The following is a 21352-nucleotide window of genomic DNA, read 5'->3' on the forward strand; positions in this document are numbered from 1 at the left end:
TGTGCTCTCCTACCCCTCTTGAGTTTTCTGCTCTCAAGGTCCAGCTCCTTTGAATTCCTTCATAAAGATTATTCTCTGCACCTCTGAAACTTTTCTTAATTTTTTCCAGTTTCTCTGAATTGTTAAAATGTAATGCTCAGAAGTTAACCTGATAGTAAAGTCATGTCAGTCCAAAACTTAACCTTTAAACTTTTTGTGACTTCCAAGAATCCATGTAAAACATTCAGAGCACTTAAAAGTGCTGTAAAAATACAAAATATAATTTTATCAGTATATGAAGATAAATCATTGTGACAGTGACGTGCAGTCAGATGAGGTAAGTGAGGCACAGCCTCACCACTCTCATCATGAAAAAAAATATAAAAGGAAAAAATAAATTAAATGCTTGCATTTACCTACTGATCTGTACCATAAAGTTATTTTCCATTTAACCTCACCAGTTTTACATTATTTGGTATTAAAATTGTAGACTTTTCACATTTACCATTCAAATAGTCAGGCGAGAGCTTGCGATGAGGCTGCAGCGAGCTCAGAGTCTCAGGGGAGAACTGAGGTGAGGCTAAGCTAGCTGCTGCTTCACCGTGGATGACTCTGCTTAACTGTTTTACATGATCTGTAATGAGACCGTTTTGGTGTCTCTCTGTATGTCACTTTTAATAGTTTAGCTGATCTATATAATATAAAATGGAGTGTTTTTTGTCAACAACTAGGTGTGGAACGTGTTTCTTGTGCTGAGCAATAATAAAACGCCTAAAATGTCAGACTAGGTGAGGCATGCAGTTCTCCTGCCTCATAGTAGAGGGCGCTCGTTCTTCCTATGACTCAGCGGCAGCAGAGTAAGTGATGACAGCCACAGAGCGCGACTCATGCGGTTAAGAGTTAAAAAGTCAAGTGCAGTCATTCATTTTTTTTCCTACCTTTTCCACTTTCAAAAATGGAGGATTACATTTCTAAACTAATTTTTTTTTCTAAACTGGACTTTCAATCAAAGAAGGAAGTAATAATTAAAGGAAGACCAACACCGGAGCTAAATGGCCTTCTTCAGAGGAATGGACAGAACACCCGCTCTTTCCAAACTGTGTGGTACCCACGAAAAGGCTGGCTGTGTGGATGTTCAGTAAGAAACCACCTTTTCTGTTTTTCCTGCCTTCTTTTCTTTGACTTGCGACAGTGTCTGGACTCAGATGGGATATTGCGACCTGAAGAATTTGCAAAGAAGCCTCATCAAACATGAGCAGTTGACCACCCACATACAAAGTCAGAGCGCACTAAAAACGTTTGGCATGTCCAGTATAGACATAGCTTTAGACGAACAATGCAGACTCAACATCAACATCCCCAATGCTAAGATAAAGGAAAACCGACATATCTCAGTCTTAAAAGATCTCATCAATGTCACCTGCTTCCTCGCCAAACAACAGTTGGCATTTCATGTAAATGATGAAAGTGCAGAGTCTACCAATCGTGGAAACTATATTGAACTCTTACATGCTTTTGCTGAGAAAGATGACAGGCTAGATTTGGAGACATCCACTGTATTTTCCGGGTCCTGCAATTGCTGAGTATATCCTGAGAGTGTTGGAGAAGTATGACTGTGTGGAAAGCTTGTAGCTCAGACCTACGATGGGGCCACTGTAATGGCATCAGAACATAATGGCGTGCAAGCTAAAATAAAAGAAATAGTGCCTGAAGCCATGTTTACACACTGTTACGCACACAAGCTGAACTTGGTGCTTTCGCATTCAGCAAAGTGCATGCCAGAGTGTCGCATGTTTTTTAAAACAGCTGAGGGACTAGAGACATTTTTCAGCAAGTCCCCAAAGCGCACTCACTTGCTGGATGATGTTGTCAAGAGCTGTTTACCCAGAGCAGCACCCACAAGATGGAGTTCTAACTCTAGGCTAGTGCAGACAATAAGCACGCACCAAAATGATCTGTGCACATTATTTCATGTCCTTCTAGAAAATCCTAACAGCTGGGACAATGACACACTAATGGCAGCAGAATACAATCGATGGCTGTCAAAACCATCAACATACTTTCTCTTTATGGCATATGAGGACATTTTCAATGAAACTGACACACTTTTTAAAGTACTGCAAAACAAAATGATGGACATTGAATATTGTCTTGCACGCATCCGCAACACATTTGCAGCTCTTGAGCGCATGAAACTGGAGTTCAACAATTTATATGACCGATTTGAGAAGAAATGCAGCTCACTTGGCCTGACAGGGACTGGACGTAGAAAGTCGGTTATATCTGAACAAAAACGACTGTTTTGTAACATTTTGGAGAACATAAGCCATCAAATGCAGGCTAGGTTGATCATTTTGGTGAGTTGACTTTCCTTGGTTTGGTGGATTGCGCAAAATTTAGTGAAATGTCTCGACGTTTTGATGACACGAAACTGCAGAGTCTTTCAAAATATGCTAAATTTTTTGATTTTGTGAAACTGAAGGCGGATCTCGTTGGACTATACAGCTCACAAGTGATCAGGGATACATGTAAATCTCCTGCACAGCTTTTTGGCCCAGAAAGATCTCATTCAGACAGCTCCTCAGGCCACAAAGTTGCTTCAGCTTGTGCTCACTGTTCCAGCTACAACAGTATCGGTGGAGCGGTCATTTTCAGCACTGAAGAGACTAAAAACATACAGTCGGAACAAGACTAATCAAGGATGACTTTCTTTCCTGGCCGTGATCGCCATCGAGACAGAGAGACTTTTAAAACTAAAAGAAGACAATGAAAAATTCTACCAACAAGTTATAGATGCTTTTGTTCATAAGGAGCGACGGATGGACTTCATTTATAAGTAAAGGTAAGACCCATAATAACTTCTATTTTTTTCAATTAAATGTGCTTTTTTGTGTGTTACAGTATGTGTAAAGAATGCTGATATGAGACTTTAAACATACCCCATTAACTGCTGCCAATCAAATATTGGCTAAGATAATTTGTAGGATTTTAATGTTTGTAAATCTGATTGTGATGATGTCAGTGCGTCACCAGCCATAAATGTCACCGCACCTCACTTCATTGTGATTATTGGTGAATAGAATTTTGTAGAAAAACAACTATTGTTAGGGGACTGAAAAGAAGAAATGGTAAAGTAGTTAATAAAAGAATCAAGGAGTAAATGGAATGAATGAATGAATGCATGTATTTTATGTTTTTTTCAGTCACACAAAGGTCTTATTTGGCAACCTTGGAGTTTAAAGTATTTTGATAAATTCAGCAAAGAGCGAGATTAAAAGATTAGTAAAGGAACTCCTCTCAAGATTAAAGCTAACTCATACATTCCTCTTGATACTTTCAGAAACAGCCCATATCCCACAGAAAGCTCTTAAATGTTTTACTCAATGTTATCTGTATTTCAGAATAACAAGATTCAAATAGCCCAAAGATGAAAAAAAACCTCTTAAGTTATTAACTAAAGAAAAACATTCAATGAAGGGGGGGGACCCCAAGATCTTTTGATGCTTTAAAGCCAAAATCATTCCATCCCTTCTTCACTTCCTCGCTGCAAGGAATGATATAAAACATATCACCACCAAGGGATCAATTAAGTAGTGCAAACTCCAAATTAAGTTAAATACATCACTGCAAAAAATTGGCATAAGATTTACTAATTTGAAAGTAATTTCTATTATTATAATTATCTTTCAACATCTATCAAGAAGAACTTGAGAGGAGTTTCTTCGCTGAAAAACTTTTCTTCATGTCAAACAACTGAAATGCAATTTTTAATATAAATTTGGAAATCACTTCTTTCCTAACCAGAAACTTTACTACGATGACAATATCTCTGTCATAAAAGGTTTTTGTTAAGAACTGTGGCATGTGGATATACAAAGGTAGGGAATTATGTTCGTTCGCTATTTTATTGTTTAGTGCTCTGGAATGTTTCGACCTATAGAATATGCAATCCTTACTAAAACTTATTTACATATGAAAATAAACTTCTATATAATTGTTAAATAACTATCAGTTTCCAAACTAGACTTCATTTTCTTGTAACTGTGTAGACTAATGTTCAGCTTCTTGATCTGTCTACCTAATAATTCAAATTTCTTTCCACAACATTCTAGTAACTGTTTCATCCTTTCCATCAAGCTTATTTCCTGCTTCTGTTTCCTTAACCTTGTCCAGCATGTCCCTGTCCCCCACTGCAGTATTTGTCAATCTTGGCCTCTTTTAGATGTGTGGACTTTAATTCCCAGAATTCCTCAACCAGCCATGCTAGCTGAGGAATTCTAGGCATTGAAGTCCACACATCTTAAGGTAGCCAAGGTTAAGAAACAGTATCCAGTGCATGAATGTCTCATAACCAGAACACATGGTTTCTGCCTTCTGGTTATTGCCGCAAGTGAAACTATCATGAGAAAAGCAATTTAGGCAGAGAAAACTACAGGAATACTACTCTAACATTAACTTTTTCTTTCAAAAATAAATTAATAGTAAATTTATCTACCATTGCTATAAAAGTATGTAGGCTACTAGTTAACAAGCTGCTGGGAATCACAATCATTCTAATCTCCACATTAAGGAAGGAATTAACGTGAAGTTTATTAATATAAAATACATGTATGTAGAACTGTGAGGGGCGGGGGGGGGGGAGAAAGTTAGGAGTTGTTTTCCTGGATTTTAAGGATGAGGATAAGGATGGAAACAATTATCCCCCAAGACTTCCTATTCCAATATCTGACCAAAACTTCAGAAAAACAAAAAAGGGCCATAACTGGCCTGAAAAAACTGTAACCATGGGATATTTTTGAGTAGGAGTTTCAGGAAGATCAACAATGGTTTGTTGCTGAAGAAAAATAGTCTCAGTGAAATTTGGCCACTTTGCTGCGAAAATACAATGGTACCATTGTTTATGCTTTAAGTGGTGTGCTGAGGGCTTCATGCATGCTGAAGGCCATGAGTTGTCTAGTATGATGCAAACCATGTTCCACAAACCTTTCGAGGTTGAATCATAAGCATACTCTTCTCCCTATCAAGCCCATGAATCTGGAGCTGAGACTCAACAGCATACTGTGGGGAAAAAAATATAACTTTAAAAAAGTGAACAGATGTAAAAACAAAACAAAAATCATTTTGTTATAAATGTCAACAATTAATTAATACATTAGATCCAGGATATGCAAAAGTCTGCCTGAAATAATTTTACAGCAGATTAAATAACCGGGATTCGTGATTTAAAGGATGAAATAGTAGGCAGGGTGAAATGCCTGTCTTTGTGAATCAGAGTAGATAACACTGAATGAGACATAGGTAAAGGTTCCCCTCGCACATATGTGCTAGTCATTCCTGACTCTAGGAGGTGGTGCTCATATCCCTTTCAAAGCCGAAGAACCAGCACTGTCCCAAGACGTCTCTGTGGTCATGTGGCCAGCATGACTAAATGCCAAAGGCACACTGAACGCTGTTACCTTCCCACCAAAGGTGGTCCCTATTTTTCTACTTGCATTTTTACATGTTTTCAAACTGCTAGGTTGTCAGAAGCTGGGACAAGTGACGGGAGCTCACTCCTTTATGCAGTGCTAGGGATTTGAACCGCCAAACTCCCAACCTTTCTTATTGACAAGCTCAGTGTCTTAGCCACTGGGTCCCTGAATGAGACATACATGGTATCAATTCTTTAGATTCCAAGATAGGAATAGTGCTAAGTTATTTTGCTGACAAATTATTGTGTTATGACCCAGCATTGTTTACAATGACATATTTTATGGCTACTAGACCTGGAATAAATATTCAGTAGACCATTAGATGGTAATAAAGAGTGTGCCTACCTTGGTATTATCTATATTTTTATAACACAGATTAGGGAGCCACACCATATGTGAATCCAGATAACTTGATACATAGTCCCAGTATGTGACAGCACTTGTCCAACCATGCCTGTGGAGATTCTCAGTCATCCAGGTCATGATTGTCCCAAAGGTGCCTTTTCAAGACAATTAGACTTTGTTTTTTCTTGAAGATGTTTCACTTCTCACCCAAGAAGCTACTTCAGTTCATAAAGAAGATTCAGTTCAAACAAAAATAAAGTTCAGATACCTTTTAAAAAAGCACCTTTGGGATGTTCAACCTTGCCTGTGGTTTTGCATATTGAGCAGGGTTGGGTTTCCTAGGACTTGTTTTGGGGACAAAAGTTATTGGTGATCCTCTTGGACAATATCGAAAGTTTAGGAGATGTCAAAAATAGCAGATCCTTTTGATGAGGAACAGCATATTAATCATCTGGGTTGCTCATTTCTCTCTCATTATGATTGGGCTATGGAAGGCCAATTACTTCAGATATAATCTGCTTGCCTGTTCCCAAAGAGCCACTAGCAATGCTGGATCATAGCACAGAAAAGGCTCAATGGGAAGGTCTCCTTTTTCCTTCTAATTCTTTCCTACTTTGAGAAGAACAAAGCACTATTATGATTTCCTTTTGCAGACAGTGTTACTTGGAAGAATTAGGATTGGATGTCTGGAGCTGGTATCCCATGTTAACATCAGCAACTTTTTTTCCAGTTGTACAATTACATTCTATATAGTCTTTTGGATTTAATGGCCCTGTTTGAATGCTGAATATATATATATATATATATATATATATATATATATATGTGTGTGTGTGTGTGTGTGTGTGTGTGTGTGTGTGTGTGTGTGTGTGTGTTTGTGTGTGTGTGTGTTTTATTTGTGCTGATAAATAAATAAAGGGAGACTAGTATAGATCTATTTCAAGCTATTTAGCTCTCATCAGCTAGCCATACCCTTACTGGGATTTGAACCTGGGCTATATGGCATGCTAGGCACACTAGGCAGATATCTTAGCCATTAGGCCACAGGCTCTTATCCTGTTATCAGCGAAGCCAGGGTGAAAGGTATCTATTAGATTTTTACAACCCCTGGTAAGCCCCAATTATGGGAGGAAGCTAACTGCTTCCATCATCTGTCAATCGGCTCGTCACAAGAGTCAGCCTGGCTTCGCTGATAACAGGATAAGAGCCTGTGGCCTAATGGCTAAGATCTCTGCCTAGTGTGCCTAGTATGCCATATAGCCCAGGTTCAAATCCCAGTAAGGGTATGGCTAGCTGATGAGAGCTAAATAGCTTGAAATAGATCTATACTAGTCTCCCTTTATTTATTTATCAGCACAAATAAAAAAACACAAATATAACAAAGGCAACAGTAAAAATATTGGGTTTCTGTCGTGATGGACTCTTGTGACGAGCCGATTGACAGATGATGGAAGCAGTTAGCTTCCTCCCATAATTGGGGCTTACCAGGGGTTGTAAAAATCTTATATATATATATATATATATATATATATATATATATATATATATATATATATATATATATATATATATATATATATATATATATATATATATATATATATATATATATATATATATATATATATATATATATATATATATCATAAGTTGCATATAATACAGCTTCCATTTTTCAAGGTAATATGTTTGGGAAAAATATTACCATATATATATATATATATACGGTAATATTTTTCCCAAACATATTACCTTGAAAAATGGAAGCTGTATTATATGCAACTTATGAATGGCAATTATTTGTTTGTTTTTTTAAAAAAATCCAATTGATTTGCATTATTCCATATGATAAGTCTACTGGAGGGAATGTTATAATGTTTAATTGAACAAATTTCTCATTAATTTTTAAGCATTTTGTTAAGTTTGAGTTATCAGTGGTGACTCACAAATGTGAAGATTAATGTGTTTAAATCTGTGATGCATTGGCTATTGTCCTACTGTGTAGCACACAAATGTTTGACTTAGTAATCCAAAGCACCCTCAACAAGAATTTCTCTATCTGTCTGGGGATATAAAACTGTTAATGGTGTGAGCTTTGTATTGATTTGGTTTCATAAAGTAAAACAGCAACAAGAATTAATAAAACATTTACAACCTGTTGTTGATTTAGGTCAATAGCTTGCTCAGTATCTTTAAAAGACTAATCAATCAGTGTGGCAATTCAATCTTTTACTCCCATACAATTTTTATTTGAACAGCAACAACAAAAAAGGCCAATCAGTTAAAAAAAATGTCACTCAAAAGTATTGTGCCTAACTGGGATTTTTAAAGGTTTATTAAAAAAAAAATAACAGCATCTAATAAATAATCAGGTAAGATTACCTTTTTTTTGGCAACTTACAAAATTGTATAGCATAAATATGTTAAAATATTAATTGCTTACATGATCAGAAGGAAATGCTTTGGCTTCTAAAAGGATTTTATGGCGATAGAACGTAGGCTTAAAAAATGTCAACTGTAAAAATAAAACAGATTTATATTATCTGAAATGAAATATTAATTAACTCACTGAAAAGATAGCAATAGCACGTAGACTTATATACCGTTTCATAGTGCTTTTCAGCCCCCTCTAAGCAGTTTACAGAGTCAGCATATTGCCCCCAGCAGTCTGGTTCCTCATTTTATTGACATCGGAAGGATGGAAGGCTGAGTCAACTTTGAGCTGGCATTCTAAACTCTGCACCACAATGGCTCTTACAAAATAATCGATACATATAAGTTTATCTTTATATAACACAATCAGATATCCAGATGTTCTACATATTTTCTTATGGGCAGTGAAAACGATTAGCATATTTCTTCATAATTTTTTTTCTTGCAATAGGAAATAAAATGACTTGAAGATGCTTTAGGAATTCAAATGCAAAACAAATTTTTTCTCAATTCGCTTGCTCTATTGCAAATTTGTAAATTCTGTCCTAAACAGGGGTGGGTTCCTGACAGTTCTAACCTCTTCTATAGAAGAGGTTCCACAACTCTATGGTGATGCTTAGAACCGGTTCTAGCTCCCTCCTCCTGCCCATCCACACCATGCTTGCCCCGCCCGGCGCTCACTGATTGGCTGGCTCACCAATCGCCCCACCCACCTCTAAGAGTCCTATCTAAACCTTGAAGTCTTACAGCTGTCAGGTTTGAACACCCCTGGGGTTTTTTTTCTAAAGGGTTAGGGGTGCAAGGTCTTGTTACTTGACAGCTTTAAGACTTGCACACTTCAATGCCAACTTTTCTGAGCCAACATGACTGGAGGAGGAATTCTGGGAGTTGAAGTCCACAAATCTTAAAGCTGTCAAGTTTAAACACCCCTGGGTTTTTTTTTTTTCTAAAGGGTTAGGAGTGCAAAGGTCTTGTAACTTGACAGCTTTAAGACTTGCGTGCTTCAAATGCCAGACTTTCTGAGCCAACATTTTGGTTGCTAAGCAAGAGCATTGTTAATTGAGTTTCACCACATTTTATAAGTTGGCCATGCCCACCCAGTCACATAGCTGGCAAGCCACTCCCACAAAGCAGGCCACACCCACAGAAGAGGTTCTAAAAATATCTGAAACCCACCACTGGTCCTAAAATAGGAATAGGCACTTGGTGGCAACTCAAATGTTACTTTAACTAGAATTAACAAAAAAAGAGAGAGAGTTTATGAGTATTACAGTATAACAACATCTGTTTATATATTACCCAGTTTTTCTGTCTAATAAAAAAAGTAAAAATAACTTTCTTACAACCTATAAAATGGAATAAAATCTAGTATATTTCAGAATATTACTTGGAGAATACATTAGAACAAGCTATTCTAAGGTATCATATACTATATATAAATGCAGCATAAATAAAAAAAATCAGAAAACTTTTATGAAAAGGTAAAGGGCTAGATAGAAATATCACTATATTATTCTGTTGTGATCAATTTCTAATCGTCTATACAGAAAGTGTGATAAGTGTTCCTCAGAAGGTCTATTCTTTGTATCCCTAAAGTTTTGTATTCCTTTCACTTCTGTAAAACTGAAAGAAATAACTCCTATAGTTCCTTGGCCAGTAAGTTATTCTGCATTGTAATAGCTTCTGAAGGATGTCGGGGTAACAATCAAAATGTCACTTCGGAGACACTTGGAAGCAAGAATTGTTCATACTTTTAAATTCTGCTTTTAAGTGCCTGATAAGAATCTGTTGATGTTATTTAGAAACCAACCTTTTCTAGTGTATACATTTAAAAAAATAAACATATGCACTAACCAGAGATATCCATCTGGCCTGATCTGGTGCCATGGTACACAGCCTGATTTAACTTCAATCATATCCAAGAATGGACATTCTACTTTGGACCAGACTCAAAAGATGGTTCTAGAAAAATTAGTTTCCCATTTTTCTCTAAATAATATGAGAAACTGACATGCCAAAATATCAAACAGAAAACATTAAAACAGGAAAAATAATGCTGACGGTCATAAATCAGAGAGAAATAAGATTCAGTGAGCTTGGGCTAAATTTTCAAAAACAAAGAATGCATATAACCTATTTTTGAACAGATGATTTTTAACATGATAGTTAAGGTATACTTGCTCTTTCTGCAAAGTTCAAGCCTATCCTATTATAGACTTATATGAGCAGGAAGTCTACTAGTTTCTTTTATTATCTCTTAAAAGCTACCAAACCCTGACACTGTTTTCATGTCCTGTGGTACCAAATACGCCTAGGAAGAGGATGTAAGTAGGAGTTGGGTATCTATCTTCTATTGCTTCTTTGTAAGTATGTTTGCATATCTGGTTTTAAGACAGTTTCCATGACATTTGAAAGCTAAATGTTGATTAGCTCCATGTCAAAGCACTGTCATTAGACAGCCCAAAATATTATTGCTGTGATTTGAAGGCAAGCAATGAGTCACTTCATTCCATCACTACTGTGCTATCACTCATGTCAATTCTCACCTTAACGATACATAACCATTTTTTTTTGTTTTTGTTTTGGTGTGTTTGTAAACCCAAGATATTTATTTTAGTACACTATTCAGAATTCCTAAACCCAAATACCAAGGGACAAATTTTAATCCAGCTAGAGTTACCACATTGTATTAATGCCTCAACAGATGCACAAACAAATTATGGACTATCTATTGCATAGTTTCATGTAGCTAGACACTATGTAGGTTATTATGACTTACCATTAGGAGATGTAGATTAACTGTCAAACCATTCATTAATGCTACCTCCTCATTACGAGCCCCTGAAAAGCAATTACACAGATGTTTTCCTTTTGTCCTATGCAAGGTCTGTTCCAATGATGTTGAAACTCCCATGATATTAGCTTGCTGTCAAAAGTCTCTCCAATGACTGAAAAGTAAATATGTCTTTGATGTGTCACAATGGACCAATGAAATGAAAATATTTCCCTGACCGGCTCAATACGCTACTTTAGCAGGAAAATATTTATTTTTTACCAGTCTAGTGTGGCAAATGAAGTAGATAATGAGGCAGCAACATTTCCTTCCTTAAAATCCATCTGTTGATTAGCTTTCATTATGTACAGGACTGTACAGCAGGACTGTGCTTTGGTATAAAAATATATATTTTCCATATAAATAATTATGGGCAGCCCTTAACCTACAACCATTCAAAGTTACAATGGGGCTGAGTGAATCCCGGTTATGATCCATTTTCAGAGTTCTGGCCATCCAAGAAACCTGCAGCCATAAAATCACAATATGGTTCTTTGACAATAACTTCACACTTTTGACCAGTTGCGACACACTGTGATCATGTGATCCCCATTTACAATTTTTCCTGCCAGCTTCCCCAGAAATTCTATTGGGAAGCTGGTAGGGAAAGTAGCAACTCACTGGGGTCAATCTCCCACACCTATGCACCTTACCACAACCCTTTTGCAGTTGTATCACACTGGCAACTTGTATATACCTGTGAATCTTCCCCAAATCTATGCCTCTAATGCAACTTGTCCAACCTTACACATCCCCAACCTGTGCCATGCCTCTTATATACTCCCTCACATCCTCTCTGACCCACATCTCTTGTGCACCCTTCCTAACTCCCACATTTTTCGCACACCCTTCCCACACAATCTTCGCACACACTTGTTGACCCTCTCCTGCACTCTTCTGGCAGCAGCCACTTGCCTCTAGCCTGGGACTAAAACTTTCTGCTGGCTTCCTCAGTGACTTTGTGGGAAGCTGGCAGAAAGCAGTCTCGCCTATCAATATAGGATTTGCTTAAAAAACAGGACCTGAAACTGCAGGAATAGTTGTTACTAAATGATGCAGTCACAATTTATGGCCACAGCATTTAGTAAATTCAGGCCCCAATTGATGTCATAAGTTGAGGACTCCAAATATTGCTAGAGGCAATAATCTTTTACTGAAGTGATCATTGCAAAACACATGCCAATAAAAATGAAGACTTTGCTTAAACCTTTCTCAAACGTTTATTACAGCATATATAACACTGATTTATAACTGGTTCTCAACTAGGAATCCAGAATTCTGATGTTATTAAAAACACAACTAAATGGACATCACAGCCACTACTAATGGATTTTCCCAACACACTTTGAAGAGCAACATCCATTCCAATTTCTATCAGTTGATCAGATAAGAGAAAAGGATGAGTGAATTCATATTAAAAATGAAAGAGCAATTATCCCTCACAATCTGGATGGAAATATACTTGCTAATCAGAAAACCCTTTTAAGAATATTCTTATTTCAGTCTGACTTGTTAAGCACATTTTTAAGGTGTGTCTCTCAAGAGAGAAAATAGCAGAAAAACCTGAGGGCTGATGATAAAAGTGGGATGTTGAAAGGGAAGAAGCCAGAAATAATTTTAATGAAAAAAGTGGAGAATTTAAACAATACTATAGCTTCTCAGGTGTTCAGCAGTGGAGTTTCCACATAGCTCCCTCAAATGCAACATCCGCATACCATTCAAAAGAGACTCTCAAAAAGTTAAAAGACCACAACATCCCTTGCCACCAATCCGCATAGAGATAAGCAGAAATTAACACCAAGATTAATACTCCACCAATAATCAAACAGTAACCAACAGCCCAATCAAGGAATGTTCAAAACCATTTCCACCAATATTGACACAAGAAACCAGTAGTATATAAACAAAAAGCAAACCCCACCCACTTCTACCACTGATGACATTACCTAGTTGGGTAATGAAACATCTGCAAGAAAACAAGCTCAGAGAGTTCAATCCTGATATACATAAAGTCTTCTATTGAACATCTTCACAGCCTTGTTAAGAAATAAGAATGGAACCAATGGAGATATGTGATAAACCATTATACAGGGCTGATCCAGATGTATTATGTTCTGAAGCAAACCTCTAAACTTACACTTTAGTCCGATTACAATGAATAATTGGTATTATGCAACCTACAGTTGCTCTGGAATCTTATGGGTGAATTTTGGACCCCATGGCAATGATTTCTCCCTCCTATTTGCAAAAGTAAAAATAACAATCAAATGACTCTGGAACATCCTTATTAAGCCAAATTGAACTTAAGAAGCCTAGTAGAGTTTCAGAACTACATTCTGTATTACATTTTCTCAATGAAATAACTCTTAGAGGGAGAATAACTCTTTTGATTTTGTTCCTTCCTAAATACTTTTCATTGTCACTCTATTACCTAGCAATTGAACTTTTATTGGTAAATAATGCTAGTTTCTAGGCTAGAACTGCTCTGGCAATGTATTTGTTATTCTTTTTACATATTGTCCCTCAGTATTTGTGTTCTAGAAGGATATATTCTAATTCAATGCATGCACAGAACTAGTCTCAAGATATCTGCTTTATCTTTATCACAATTTCTCTCCAGGTGACTTACAAAATAAAAATGATATACAGGAAAGCGTAGCAAGATGTTTTAAAAACCTATATTAAAATAATTACACAATAATCCTCAAGCATTTTAAAAATAATAGAATTAACCTGGATTCCAAATACAAAGAAACTTGGTCCAAGGAAATCATGAGGAAATAAATGGGTCTTCAGAGCTTTTTATAAAATCAGTAATTATTAATTTTATAAAATTAATAATTAGTAGTAATTAGTGATACAGCACTCCATAAGACCTGCAAAAAAGACCTTGCAGTAATAACATCCCCTGTCAGTTTGGTAACAACTGTCATCTTCCTTTTTTGTTGTATGTTCTTGTTCCATCAAGGGTCATGTATATTCTACAAATGGAAATCAAAAGGTATAGATAAAGTAGTAGAACAAGACCTGGCTCTTTTATAGCCTGATTTTCTTTCGAAGTGTATTGAAAAAATAAATAGAACTACTTTCTGTCATTTACAGAATAAAGCACAGTTGAGAAAGAAATGGTTAATCTGAAGTTCACCTTCAGAAGTCCGCCAATATCCTATATTGAATATGACATCACATTTTTCATGTGGACTTCTTTACAATGATATATTTATTAAAAGCTTTTTTTAACAGATTTCCATGACAACAAAACAGTTTATGTATGCCCTAGGAAAATGGTGATGCTTCACAGCCTGCACCACATTTTGGAAGTAATGTTTCTATGATCCAATTAAGCTGTTACAATATTTAATAACAAGTGTCCAGTAGACAAAATAAAGTTTGTTCCCTTGGTCTCATTATTCATCCACCACAAAAAAATAAATAAAAAATAAATAAAAAATTCACGGACAGCCTAAATACCCAGATGTCCTTATAAATCTTCTTTGTGAAGGAAAAACACACACACACACACACACACACACACACACACAGAGAGAGAGAGAGAGAGAGAGCAGCCTTTGGTCATTACTTCTATTGTAACTTTGGAAAGTATTCATTATATTCACCGAATACAAGTGTAGGAAATGAGAAATAGGACAATTTCATCCCATCAGAAGATAATACTGGCAAGGTTATAGTACATTAATAAAATGCAGAAGGAAGAATGGAGGGGGAGCTATTTCCTCCTTACATTGCTTAGCATATTAACTAGAGGTGGAAAATGGACTAAGTGGGCCCAGGCCTTCAAGGACCTTGAGTTTGTATTTCACAATGCATTTAACAATTGCAGCCTTCATTTAAAAGAAAATGTGTGCTCATTTAAAAGCCAGGTATTACAGAGCCATAAACCTTTAAATGCCAAAAAGAAATGCTATGTACAGCCTCTATTCTGTTCCTGAATAAATCCCATGAGAGACAATATTCACTGTTTTGCAGAACCAACCCCAGTCGTTCCTCCTCCTCCTCTGTAAAATGTTAAGCATCAACAACCAAACTATTTAAAGTAGTTTATTTTTATATGACAAGTGCATTAAAGAAACCAAACCCTTTTAGGTAAATATGCTGCATCCTATTAAATGAAAATGAACATTTATTGAAAAATACCACAGTGAGCAGAGAATATTCTAATCAAGTTTTATGCTGTACTTGCTTTTTTTCTCTTTAATTTTTGCCTAAAGGCAAAATATCTGGTAACTATCCAGTTGAGATGGTTGGCATAATGGGATCACAATTTGGAATTCTTGAAAAAATAATTTGTTCCCATGGAGAAAATGGGGGAAAATAAGAGATAGTTTATTAACCTGCTGTAAAATCAGTAAAGTGAAATTAGAATAGAGTAGAATAAAAGAATTGGAAGGGGCCTTGGAGGTCTTTTAGTCCAACCCCCTGCCTAGGCAGGAAACCCTATACCATTTCAGACAAATGGTTATCCAACATCTTCCTAAAAACTTCCAGTGTTGGAGCATTCACAACTTATGGAGGCAAGTTATTAATTGTTCTAACTGCCAGGAAATTTCTCCTCAGTTCTAAGTTGCTTCTCTCCTTAATTAGTTTCCACCCATTGCTTCTTGTTCTACCCTTGGGTGCTTTGGAGAATAGTTTGACTCCCTCTTCTTTGTGGCAACCCCTGAGATATTGGGACACTGCTATAATGTCTCCCCTAGTCCTTCTTTTCATTAAACTAGACATACGCAGTTCCTGCAACCTTTCTTCATATGTTTAGCCTCCAGTCCCCTAATCACCTTTGTTGCTCTTCTCTGCACTCTTTCTAGAGTCTCCACAATAAGCTTGAAAGATGAATGCCAAACCACTCTTTGGAATTTTGATGTAAAAAAACAACAACACTGGGGGCAGGGAAAATAACCTGTGGAAAGGGAGGGATGGTACATGGTAGCACTAAGAGATCAGCAAATTTAATGATATTGTGTGTACAAATATGGGTTAAGAAATAAACCCCCAAATTAAAATACCTCAAACCAAGAAAGTACAAATGGTTGAAAGGACACTATTCAATTCTCAATCTATGCTCCTGCAAAAAATGGACTCAAGTGCTATTTTGAAAACAAACACAGTAAATAAAAATATAACCGCCATCAATGATAATGTTAATAAAAAGAAATAGAATGACAGTGGCAAAAGAAAGCAAAGGTAGTACCAATAGTAGTAGTTTTGGGTACAATCTCAAAATATCTGATGGAAAACCAGCAGCTTTGGGAAGTACTTGATAGGTGGACAGAAATGTCAAATTCAGCCTGAACATCTGGCTGATTGTGCCACAAACAATGAAATAATAAACTGTTGCAACAATAAAATACATGCCACTCCAAATGATAAAAGTCCACTCATATTCAAAGAAGCGTGCACTGGAAAAATATATGAAAGCTATATCTAGTATTGCGTGAGGAAACTTTTTTTTACTCCTTTTGCTTGAGAAGTGACATTATGTTTCATTGCAAAACTCGGATAAAAAAACAGATATTTTTTTTCCTGACCAAAGGAACAAGCAATGTGTAAAAAACAGATTTATTGGCTGTCTGGCAGATTTTACATTACATTTTCTCCTGTTACATTCACAGCCAGTAATTGCTTTGTTTGTTGCTATGCTGCTCTCTGTGCTTTGATTTCCTCCCAGGCAGCACTGCTGTTTTGTGGACCCCGATTTGTCCTTATTTGCAAAATGGACGATGGTAGCAAAAACCTTTCTGAAGACCTTATTGAGACCAGGATGGGTTGCTCTGCAGAAGTGAACTGTGTGAGGCACATAATTCCATAGAAATGGAGCAGATCTGATTCACCAGGTAAAACCAGCAGCCTAAGAAAGGTTGGGACACTCAGCTTTGCATGATACAGCAGCATAAACGTAGGACAAGCTAGGTTAAATCAGATGTGATATAAGAGACAGCATTACAATGACCTGGGATTCTCATGGGTATCAATTATTGTATAAAGGGGTATGATGATGGTGATGATGATCATGATCATAGGACTGGATGTAAGGATTGCCTTCCCTGTGACCATATCATTTATTCAATGCTTTATTTATGTATTCCATTTCTAGCCCAACTCAATCTAAGTGAATGTCAGTGGCCTACATGATATACTATAGGAATATTAAAACATCCATAAGGTAAAAGTAATTGTTCCTCTGGCACATATTGCTAGTCGCTCCCGAATCTAGGGGGCGGTGCTTATCTCCATTACAAAGCTGAAGAGCCAGCGCTGTATGAAGACATCTCTGTGGTCATGTGGCCGGCATGACTAAACGTCAAAGTCCCACGGAACACTGTTACCTTCCCACCAAAGGTGGTTCCTATTTTTCTACTTGCATTTTTTACGTGCTTTCGAACTTCTAGGTGGGCAGGGGCTGGAACAAGTAATGGGAGCTCACACTGTGACCTGGTGCTAGGGATTCAAACCGTCAACCTTTTTGATCAACAAGCTCAGCATCTTAGCCACTGAGCCTCCATGTGCCTTAAAACATCCATAGTAAGTCTTAAAATACAGGGAACAATTTACTAAACCAAAATGACATAAAATATAAAGTCCAGCAAAACCAAGGTAAATAACAATAAGGTAAAAATAAAGATGGAAACCTGTTGTGGCCCAGCAGGTGCCATTGGAGCTGCCACCAGACTCCGACAGCGAGGGGCCCTCTTGAGTCAGCTCTGGAGGATGTGGAGGACTCTGGACAGGGTTCTGACTCTGAGCAGGGCGCAGAGAGGCTGGTTGGCCACCAGGAGGCACCTGAGCCTTGGACCAGTGGGGAGGAGACAAGGGAGAGTGAGCCGGAGGCCAGTAGTGAGTTGTTCCTGGATGCATGCCATCAAAGAGCTACTAGGCGTCAGGAACAATTACGCAATTACAGAAGGTGATTGTACTCAGCTGGTGGTCATTAGGCTCCTCTCCAGACTATAAAAAGCTACTTGTGCACACGGCCCTCTTTGCAGAAGTCAACGCAGGATTGAATGTCGGAGGACATTACTGTAAGCTTGGTAGGCTGCATTGCTGGCAAGCCTTATCTGTGTTTATTGTTGCCTGAGTTTGTCTGAGTTGCTGCCAAGGTCCTTATCTGTTTGTTCTGCTTGGCTTTCAGCCATCAAGGTCTTGGTGTCTTGCTATTAAAGTACATTCCAGTTAAGCTTGTCTCGGCATTCGTTACTGGACGGAGGAGGGGGTCAGAACAGAAACCTGTCTGATCTCTTCTAGGATTAAGTTATATAATTTAACCAAACCAGATCTTCCAAAATAAAAACTATCATGTCTTCAAAGTGCCCAGCACCTTTCCCCTTGCCTTAAATGCCCAATGCTCAGTCATGATTCATAGATCAGGGAGCAACAAGCATTCATAGGAGCCTCTCTTTGTGAACCAGGTACATCCTTGGTTAACTTGGGATCTCCAGGTGACAAAATGGTGGAAGCACTGCCTGGAGTGTGAGTGTTGAAAGATAAAAAGTAAATCTGAGTAAGCACATAGTACAAACTCATGTTCAGATCTATATTGTATCATAAATAGGTAGTCCTCAACTTACGACCATAATTGAGCCCAAAATTTATGTTGCTATGTGAGGCATTTGTTAAGTAGGTTTTGGTCCATTTTATGACTTTTCTTGCCACAAAAGGTGATCAGATGACATCCAGACACTGCAACTGTCATAAATATGAAGCAGCTGCTAAGCATCTGAATTATGATCAAGAGGCCATAAGGATATTGCAATGGTCATAAATGTGAAAACGGTCATAAGTCACTTTTTTAGTGTCATAATTTTAAATAGTCACTAAATGAACTGTTATAAGTCAAGGACTACCTGTATATTAAAGTATATATGAAATACCATATTTTTCAGAGTATAAGACATATCTTTTTTTCCTCCTAAAAGAGCGTGAAAATTTGGGTGCATCTTATACACCAAATGTAGACCCACCCACCCACCTCTACCCACGCCTTTGGCCTCTGCCTCCTAGCAATTTACCTCCTTGCGGGAAATGGAGAAAATGGGGCTTGCGGAGGCGGCAATAGGCTATGGCAATCCCTGCAGTCTGAAACAGCTGATCATCGGGAGACCCGTGCTTAAATTGAAATCTTGTTTGCTGCAAGGGGCAAATTGCTGTGAGACAGAGGCAGATTTTTTTCTTCTTCTAATCAGTCCAAACTGAAACAGGCTGTTTGCTATTTTGCTGCAAGGAAGTAGGTCTATAACTATAAATGCCTATAGAATGGTCAAATAGTGTTATTTTTTTTAAAGACTACTATATTATTGTTCTAGACAACGTAACAAAATGAAGAAGCTTTTTAAAATAAATGCTTGATCTGAAGAGGCCCAGTTCTATTGTATCTTCTTTTAAACAGCAGAGAATAATTTATACTTCCAGAAAGCCACATCAATTTTAACCGTGACCCGACAAAAGCGCGCACGACAAAAGCGTGCTGACAAAACCGCGTCGCTAAAACGACATCATCAATGCGGCAACAGCGCATTGACAACAGCGCATCGACAGAAGGGCGATTTACAACAGCGTGTCGACAGAAGCGTGATTTAAGTTAAGGGTTAGGTTTAGGGTTAGGTTTAGGGTTAGCGTTACATTTAGGGTTACGTTTAGGGTTAGGGTTAGCGTTACGTTTAGGATTAGGGTTAGCGTTAGGATTAGGTTTACAGTGGCCTTCTGTCGGCGTGCTGTTGTCGCCACGATTCAGCGCTCATTCGTCAGCGCAGTTCAGAACTCATGGTTTTGTCACCGTGGTTTAGTCGGGCACGTTTTTGACGGTCGCCCTTTTGTCGGTGAACCAATTTTAACAGCATCTGTACAAGTATAGTCTGAAATGTAATAATGCAAACAGTGTATATCTTTTGTACTGTTTGCTGTTTGCTGCAAGGAGGCAAATTGCTGGTAGGCAGAGGCAGATTTCCCTCCCCCTTGTTTTCCTCCCCAAAAGCTAGATGCGTCTTATACTTCAGAGCGTCTTATATTCTGGAAAAAACAGTTTATTAAGATTTGTACAGGCGGAATGTCATCCAAGCACTTTGTTTAAAGTTTCCCATTCCCCATTATGAAAGGATCTTCTGCCTGACCACTATGATTTGTATCTTATTACATTGACAGAATCTGATAAAGTCCCTGAAACAATGTCTTATTTTCAGGCTGTGGCCTCCAATAGAGTGGCTAACTTTTTTGCCATCAAGTGCCAAAAATGGTGGGAATGCAAGGGAAGGTCATGTGTATGCGACTCCCCTCGCCCCCCCCCGCTTTTGGCACACAATGGCATGGTGGACCCATTTTTCGCCACCCCCAGGTTCCAGAGGCTTTCTAGGAGCCTGAGGAGGGCAAAAACACCCCCCTGCTCCCCGCAGAGCTTTGGGAGGCCAGAAACGGCCCATTTTCTGACTTTCAGGTTGCCCCATATGGCTGTTTTTTGCCCTCTGGAGGCTTTAGGGAAGCCTTCTGAAGCTTCCGGAGGCTGAAAAATGGCCCAACATGCAACCCTGAAGTTCAGAAATGGACTTCCAGATTGCCCGTAGGACCTTTTTTTTTGTCGGTGTAATGCACAAAGCAGAAGTCCGTTTCTGAACTTCCGATTTGCACGTTGGGTTGTTTTTCACCCTCCAGAGGCTTCAGGCAAAAACGGCCAAAAATGCAGAAATCAGCTGACTTACAGGGCAACACCTCACGTGCCCTAAGAAATGGCTCAGCGTGCCATAGGTTCGCCATCACGGCACTATAGTATGAACTCTGTTACCTTGATCTATAACTCTCCTAGTGCCTTGGAGATCCTAGAAGACAGCCAACACTTCTATGAGAGAAGAATTACTGTGTCCCAGTTTAAAGGAGACAGTGGTACTGTGCCTGCCCTCAAGAAACCTTGCCTAGACCAACCACTGCTATTTTAAGAAATGTTGAGGTGGTGGTGGAGCCTCATTTATATATTGTCCCCAAAATGAATTAGTTGGATCACTTTAAGTCACTTTAAGTACTTAGGATGATTACTTGCATTGGGATCCTCTTGATCCCAACAGGCACCTCTTTAATATTTGATAGCATTGATCATGGTATCCTCTTGCACTTCCTGCAACCAATAGGAATTGGGACATTGGGCTTCAATGGTTTCACTTCTTTCTGAATGGGTAGTTCCATCTAGTAGTATTAGGGGAAGAGAAATCAGGCTGGCTGGGTCTCACTTCATTTTTTAACATATATGCTACTGAGAAGTTATTCACTGGTTCAGAGTGAGATCTCATCTGTTTCA

General features: G+C 38.0%; 1 protein-coding gene across 2 annotated transcripts in view; it reads right to left on the bottom strand.

Annotated features, from left to right (window-relative positions):
- The window catches only part of KYNU (kynureninase), a 126888-nt gene that overhangs the window by 42090 nt on the left and 63446 nt on the right, over window positions 1-21352 (bottom strand). For both annotated transcript variants that reach the window (XM_087710903.1, XM_087710911.1), the window contains exons 5-7: window positions 11008-11069; window positions 8239-8310; window positions 4963-5037 (exon numbers count right to left, since the gene is read on the bottom strand). In XM_087710903.1, coding sequence (XP_087567029.1) covers window positions 4963-5037; window positions 8239-8310; window positions 11008-11069 — 209 coding nt within the window. The remainder of the gene's footprint in view (window positions 1-4962; window positions 5038-8238; window positions 8311-11007; window positions 11070-21352) is intronic.

Source organism: Thamnophis sirtalis, unplaced genomic scaffold (genome assembly GCF_051295495.1).
Source record: "Thamnophis sirtalis isolate CommonGarterSnake01/CBP01778 unplaced genomic scaffold, rThaSir2_p1.2 scaffold_1, whole genome shotgun sequence".
Lineage (NCBI taxonomy): Eukaryota > Metazoa > Chordata > Lepidosauria > Squamata > Natricidae > Thamnophis > Thamnophis sirtalis.